General features: G+C 33.9%; 1 protein-coding gene across 1 annotated transcript in view; it reads right to left on the bottom strand.

The window, feature by feature from the left end:
• The window catches only part of LOC111701279 (uncharacterized), a 22346-nt gene that overhangs the window by 9985 nt on the left and 4313 nt on the right, over nt 1–8048 (bottom strand). The window contains exons 2-9 of the mRNA XM_023472475.1: nt 6852–6973; nt 6255–6320; nt 6042–6110; nt 4637–4690; nt 3661–3877; nt 2466–2524; nt 1988–2045; nt 804–910 (exon numbers count right to left, since the gene is read on the bottom strand). Of these exons, the coding sequence (XP_023328243.1) occupies nt 804–910; nt 1988–2045; nt 2466–2524; nt 3661–3877; nt 4637–4690; nt 6042–6110; nt 6255–6320; nt 6852–6973 (752 nt within the window). The remainder of the gene's footprint in view (nt 1–803; nt 911–1987; nt 2046–2465; nt 2525–3660; nt 3878–4636; nt 4691–6041; nt 6111–6254; nt 6321–6851; nt 6974–8048) is intronic.

The raw sequence follows: 8048 nt of genomic DNA on the forward strand, positions 1-8048 counted from the left end.
CTGTCTACTGTCTACTGTCTACTGTCTACTGTATACTGTCTACTGTCTACTGTCTACTCTCTAGGGTCTGCTCTCTACTCTGTAGGGTCTACTGTCTACTCTCTAGTGTCTACTGTCTACTCTCTAGGGTCTACTCTCTACTCTCTAGTGTATACTGTCTACTCTCTAGTGTATACTGTCTACTGTCTATTGTCTACTGTCTACTGTCTACTGTCTACTGTCTACTGTCTTCTGTCTACTGTCTACTCTCTAGGGTCTACTCTCTACTCTCTAGGGTCTACTGTCTACTCTCTAGTGCCTACTTTCTACTCTCCAGTGTCTACTTTCTACCCCCTAGTGTCTATTGTCTACTCTCCAGTGTCTACTGTCTACTCTTTAGTGTCTACTGTCTACTCTCTAGGGTCTACTGTCTACTCTCATTGTGTATACTGTCTACTGTCTACTCTCTAATGTCTACTGTCTACTCTCTAGGGTCTACTGTCTACTTTCTAGTATCTACTTTCTACTCTCCAGTGTCTACTGTCTACCACCTAGTGTCTATTGTCTGATCTCCAGTGTCTACTGTCTACTCTCTACTGTCTACTGTCTACTCTCTAGGGTATAGTGTCTATTTTCTAATGTCTATTATCGTCTTGTGTCCAGTCTTTATTTAGGATAATAAACGGAAGAGTTGAATCCTTGCTATGAACTCAAACCTAGAAATATCTAAGGTCTACGACGTTGGGTTGCTATGATATAGAGATCAGAAGTTCAATGGCAAAGACATAATTCCTATCAATTCTAAAAAACTGAAAATATTCGACGTTATGTGAGTCTGTTCCCTGAGTAATCCTCCGGTAAATAATCTTAGCTCCTCCGCTTCCTCTTTAGAGCTTCCGTATATAGCGGAACCGTCCAGAAACGACGTAACCTACAATTATTTTATGTTTAAAGGGACTGTAACGTTATTTAAAGTGGCCACTTTTTTTAAAGAGTTGAATACTCGATTTACAAAATTACGTGGCTCAAAACAAGTGGATTGTAATATGTGGATGATAACATACATCATACCATGGATCATAATATAGATCAAAGAATGGCTTGTAGCATGAATCATGAAAAGGATACAAAAGGCAAGATAACAAGGATCATAACATAGATCAAAATATAGATAATAACGTAGATCATAACATTCATAACATATATATGGATCATAACACGGATCATAAGTAATAAAAAGCATAACATGGATCATCGATCAAAGCATGGATTACAACATAGATCATAACATGGCTCAAAACATGAACCATAACATAGCAGGGATGATAACATGGTTCTTTACATAGATATAAAAACGTGATCATAATGCAAATCACAAATCAATACATGGATCATGAAATTGGTCCTCATATATTGATTTTTAATCCAACTAATGAAAAGGGATTATATTTTGATGTATTTGATTGAACAGAAGGGATTACTAAACGTCAATCAGATCTTGAGTAATATATACAAACAGATTTGACATTTAAAGTTAAAGATTCTTGTGTGGGATCCGTGAGGGGAGATAGGATTTATGCAAAGGGTTATCAAAGAATTAATAGCACTGGAGATTAGATATGATTAGAAAAGAGAATAACGAAGAAATCAAAATTAATAAATGAAAAAAAATATTAATTTGCAGTGAATATAAGGAAAAATTAAATGAAGGATAAGAAATAATGAATTTAAGAATACAAATATTAATATTTGACAGTCAAATAAATCATGATTTATGTAAGATTGCAAACTGGTGTATTTAATCTCTAGGTCCTAGAGGACACCCTGTCCTACCTGGTTTATTTGTTCTCTAGGTTCTAGGGGACACCCTGTCCTACCTGGTTGATTTGTTCTCTAGGTCCTAGAGGACACCCTGTCCTGGTTTATTTGTTCTCTATAAGGTCCTAGAGGACACCATGTCCTACCTGGTTTATTTGTTCTCTAGTTCCAAGATGCCATCCTGTCCTACCTGGTTTATTTGTTCTCTAGGTCCAAGATGACACCCTGTCCTACTCGCAGTTCCAGATCTAAACAAGAACAGAATCGGGAATTTTTCCTTTTAAAAGGAGCATCTTGATTAGGAAAGCATCTTAAAGATAAAATTTTATTTAATTTATAAATAATATCTTTGATTTTGAAGAAACAGCTAGTCTGTAGATGGGAAGGCGTCTTAAAGACAATATCTTTATCTGATAAATAATATCTTAAATTTTTAGATAATAGCCAGCCTATGGCGATTAGGGCATCTTGAAGAAAAATATCATCTTTGATTGATAAAATAGTATCTTTGATTAGAAAAGTTCTATACTTTAGGCAATAAAAGATAGAAAAATCTATGATTGGGAGGGCTTAAATTATAAATGAAAAACGATAAAAAGAAATATGATAAAAGAAAAAAAGAGAAAATGACAAAAAAAAAAAAATTGAAAAAATGAAAAAAGTATTACCTTGTATACTCTTGGCATTTTAGTCCCATCTCCCCGTACGCTGTATCATTTTCAGCAATCTTAAATTTTATTCGGTTCCATTGCAGTGCAATATACTGGTCACGTGATTTCCGTCTGTATCACGTGACAATGATGCTGCACTGCCATTGGATGAAGTTCTGGTGACGTAATACGGACTATACGGACTATATGTAATTATATTATCAATTGTATTGTATCTATTAAAAATGCGTATTTGTTGACTATGATCTGTTTAATACTACAACTTTTATACAAAATTGCATATATATGCATTTTCGTATAAATTTGACACAATTATCTGATGTTTTATGTGTATCGTTTAACGCCTTTGATTCTCAGGTTTTATCCTATACCCCCTTTCATTTTTCCTTTACAGTCCCTTTAAAGAGGGCCATGCCCGATTCAAAATGAAACCCTTTAAACCTTTATCTGTTTGATTATGTGGAAGATATTGTCATTTTTCTAGCTTGAAAACTGTTAAGTCTAACAATTTCTTTAACGGTTTCTGTTGCAAGAAATCTGTATGTCACTTTCATATATATATCACAATTGAAAACAACAAATATCGATATTTCATTTATTCTTGGGCAGACCAAGCTTTAAAGGGTATCGTTGGGAGTCGGACATACCACTTTAGGGTATAGTTGGGAGTCGGACATACCACTTTAGGATATAGTTGGGAGTCGGACATACCACTTTAGGGTATAGTTGGGAGTCGGACATACCACTTTGGGATATAATTGGGAGTCGGACATACCACTTTAGGATATAGTTGAGAGTCGGACATACCACTTTAGGGTATCGTTGGGAGTCGGACATACCACTTTAGGGTATCGTTGGGAGTCGGACATACCACTTTAGGGTATCGTTGGGAGTCGGACATACCACTTTAGAGTATAGTTGGGAGTCGGACATACCACTTTAGGGTATAGTTTGGAGTCGGACATACCACTTTAGGATATAGTTTGGAGTCGGACATACCACTTTAGAATATAGTTTGGAGTCGCACATACCACTTTAGGATATAGTTGGGAGTCGGACATACCACTTTAGGATATAGTTGGGAGTCGGACATACCACTCTACAAGGATTATACTTGAAAATATGTTTACAGTTTCCCCTTTGAGAAAAAAAGAATAATTAAATTTTAAACCGAATAAAAATTAATCTCTACCTTGATCGGATAACACTCAGGATGAAAAGATTCAAACTCTACTCCGCAACATTTCAACCTTTGTCCGAGGAACCCCGCCATCTGGGGGGTGTGGGAAACGTCGTGGTAGATGAACTCTCCCCAGATCGCCGTCACGGCCATCAAGTGGGAGTGGGGGATGTCAGAGTCAGTGTGTACGCTGACCGATACCTCCCGCGCACTCGGTAGAAACTTATTCCTAGAAATGTTAATTTGTTAAATGGATTGTAATAAACAAAGAAAATGAGTTTTTGCCACAAACTCTGATTCTTTTATGTCTGTATCTTGTCGTAGATCTTTGATATTTCGAACTATAAAATTTTTTTTTGAAATATCAAAGGTTTACACCATAAGGTTGCAAAGATATGGGGAATTAGATCATTTGAGTTTGTGGCAAAAACACTTCTTTTTCAAGAAACTCTTAAAAGAAAAGTTATTCTGCATATTTTATTTTAATCTAAAAAATGTATTATGTTATGTAATGTGTACTAAACAAATTATAGACGACTGATTTAATGATATTAATTATCTTAGTTTAAAAACAGGTGAGCAAATATTTAACAGTTTTTTTTTTAAAATAGATGTAGACAATTCTTTTTGAGAAGTTTTGAATTATCATGTTTAGATGGTCACACTGTACCTGGAGCCCTGCCTAGGAATACTAATTATCATGTTTAGATCGTAACACTGTACCTGGAGTCCTGTCTAGGAATACTAATTATCATGTTTAGATGGTCACACTGTACCTGGAGTCCTGCCTAGGAATACTAATTATCATGTTTAGATGGTAACACTGTACCTGGAGTCCTGTCTAGGAATATTAATTATCATGTTTAGATGGTCACATTGTACCTGGAGTCCTGTCTAGGAATACTAATTATCATGTTTAGATGGTCACACTGTACCTGGAGTCCTGCCTAGGAATACTAATTAACATGTTTAGATGGTCACACTGTACCTGGAGTCCTGCCTAGGAATACTTATTCCATCTCCATAGTCTGGAGGCATATATCTAGATACAGAGACAAATATTTAACAACTCACTGCAAACTAGACTAAAGGAGAAGTTAAAGTTTTTGCCACAGTACTATTACGACTTTATGACCTCGTAGCTCCTCTAGCTTTGATTTTAAGAAAAAGTATGTTAACAGAAAAATTAAAAGGTTATATACAGGACATTCAAAAAATGTTTGTTCTTCCCAATCAATCATGAATTAGAGGAGTAATGATTGAAAACATAAAATATTTCAAACTAAAGTGCAATTTTCATTAGTTTGACGTGGAACTGCTAGGGTAAAACATGCAGTGAGACTCATATTACTGTGGAATGGGAAAACATCTGATGGACTCAAGATTCAAACAGTCCAAGAAACATGGAACATAGCATTTGTGCAGTGTACACAGACCCATTTCTCTTAAAAATTGTCAAACAACAAATACACATATACAGGGTTACCCCCAAAGGATGAGACTGTAAAGACGACTGGAAATTCTCAAAATATGACCCAAGTTTAAATTGAGTCTTCAGCTTTAAATATATTATTCTATTGGTTTATTTAATGGTTGGCATAAGAAAGAAACAAGATTTCAGTCGCAGGGAATTATGAATATAAAAAAAACAGACAGTATAAATTCACTACAGTCGTCTCTAAAGTGGGTAACCTGTAAGATTGCTAAAATGTCGTCTTCATATTTTTCAGTTCCATGGGTCCCACTATATAGGAGAAGTAAGAAGCGGGAGAAAGAAAAGAGATGAGAAGAACATGGAAGGAAGAAGGAGGCATTTATGCAGTTGGACCATGGATGAATTAATGCAAACTAGGAGAAGTTAAAATTTAGAGACCTCGTAGCTCCTTTAGTTTTGATTTTAGACATAAGTTTGAAAAGAGAAAATTTATTTGTTACATATCATGCAATTTAAAAATACGTTAGTTCTCTAAATAGCTTTTCAATAAGAGGAGTTATGCATAAAAAATGTAAGATTTCAATCTTACATACTTGCAATTTATTTTAGTTAAACTGTTTAATTCATCCATTGAATTATTTCAGGATCAATACGCAATGATCAATAATCTATAGAATTCAAGGATTGCTAGCGATGTTTTGACCAATACTAGATTCTTATATCATCATAACTCGTTTGTTTACTGCTTGAAGTAGAAAATATATTAAAACTACCGAGGTGCGTCCAGTTTTGAGATTAAACAAGTTTAAATGGCGTAAATTGTGGCTTACAGATTAAAGATAAAAACCATAAAAAATTTTAAAAAGGTTTGTCTAAATTCCACGTTACTTCCAGCTGTATAAGTCGTTAACAATATGAAAATATTTTTAGTTAAATATAAAATATGTGTTTTCTGTTCCTAAGATATCTTCTGTTCGCAACTCCCCAGTTCGGGTTCTGAACATTGTTACAGTAACCGTTATACGCCCTGTAATATAATAATAATAATAATAATAATAATCTAAATATTATCATCATATTTTTTTCAATAATAATTATTTATGACAGTAAGAATACAACAATAATATCAATAATAATAATAATAATTAATACAACGAATATCAAGTATCACCTGTATTTACCAGGCTGACAAGGAAAGTCCATTTTGACCGGACAAACATCATTTAACAGGGTTCCTCTGGAGAAAAACCGTAATTTTACTTTTCTTTCTAATATAAAGTGGTGAAGGCAAAAAAAAACTTCGAAAATAACTCTTAAAAACTATAAATGTATCTAAGAACCGTTTTATTTCTAAAACCATGATAAAATTGTCTATATTCTGGAAAAAATTGTCTATATTCTGGAAAAATAACAAAAGAAATTCTTTACCCCGGAAAAACTTGCCTACCCTAAAAAAAAATTTGTAAATTGAAAAAGACACATAATAATCTAAAAATTACTTCAATAATTACTTCTATACGTTAACAAAAACGTATACCATTGAAAATAATTCTAAACCCTTCAAAAAAAGTTTACTTTTTATTTAACTTATTGATAACAAAATTTCAGGTCTCTGAAAAATTTGAATTTCGATTTGTGAAGACTATAATACTTTTAAAATAAAATTAAATGCCAATATATAATCTTCTGAAAATTATCTTTAAAATTGTTAAAAGCATTTAAATCTAACATCTGGAACTGTCCCTTTAGTATATCCTAAACCTTGCACCTGACATCAGCTGTTGGAAGGCCGAAGGTGATCTGGTCTCTGGTCAGCAGATACTTCTGGGCCAGGTACTTCGTCGCCTCCTCAGAGATCAGGGCGATCTGTGTGATGTTCTTTGCGACCACCTGGACCCAGGAATACAGGTTTAGAACAAACAATAACAACATATAGGGTGGCTAATTTTGGGATTGCGCAAACCTCGAAAAAACGTTCAACATGTAATTATAATTTTTAAAACCAGACATAAAACATTAATCTCTGGTTTTTCATTAACATACCACGATACCAACCAAAACTTTGATTAATAACTGAAGATATCAGTGCAAAGGGTTGGATTCATTCGTTAATTCTTAAAAAAATATTTATTTCTCAAACTCGCTTTTACGCCATTTTATTATAGAGAAAAAGAGATCAGGTGTAAATCTATAAATACAATGGGATCTCCAAAACCAGAGAAAAAAAACTTTCTCAATGCCTAAAACTGTGGAATAGAAAGACAACTGTTAATGCCAAGTAAACATCAAGCACAGCAACTGTACACTGTACACTGTACACTGTACACTTTAAAAGTTGAGTTTCAATTAACGCTGACTTTTGAGAAACCTTCATGCTAAACATTTTTCTATTTCATAGTTTTTTTGGGTCCCAGGATAGAATCCAAACTGAATGTATAAATTTATGTGAATTAAAGATATATTATAATAAAATATCATTTCGTTTAATTCCTGAAAATATGGCGCTTGATTTTAACAGTTAAGGAAGCAACACCTCCTTGTCACCTTGAATTAGGGATATATCGAATTTTATGAATTCTTGATATTGAATATTGATATTGAGTGCAGTTTTCACGAATTTTCGGAAGCTATAATTAACCGACATAATAATTTGTCTAACTTTATTAATAATTTAAAGTCTTCAAATCTTTTAAACTTCCGAAGTTTAAAACTTCCGAACTGCAAAACTTCAAAACAACATCTGCTATTGCTGCTGATGTTTGGTATCTTGATATGGAAGAATAACTAATTATCACTCCAGACAGTCGAGTCGTTTCTATAATTGCGGAAGTTTTGAGGAGTATTAAATCATATTAATTAATCCTAGCTGACAGGGGCCGGCTTGTTTAATTAATTTATAGGAGTTTACAAGCTCATCAATTTACATGGGAGCTTAGAGAGAGAGGGGGGGGGGGGGGGGTTTGGG

This window comes from Eurytemora carolleeae, unplaced genomic scaffold (genome assembly GCF_000591075.1).
Source record: "Eurytemora carolleeae unplaced genomic scaffold, Eaff_2.0 scaffold431, whole genome shotgun sequence".
Taxonomy (NCBI): Eukaryota; Metazoa; Arthropoda; class Copepoda; order Calanoida; family Temoridae; genus Eurytemora; species Eurytemora carolleeae.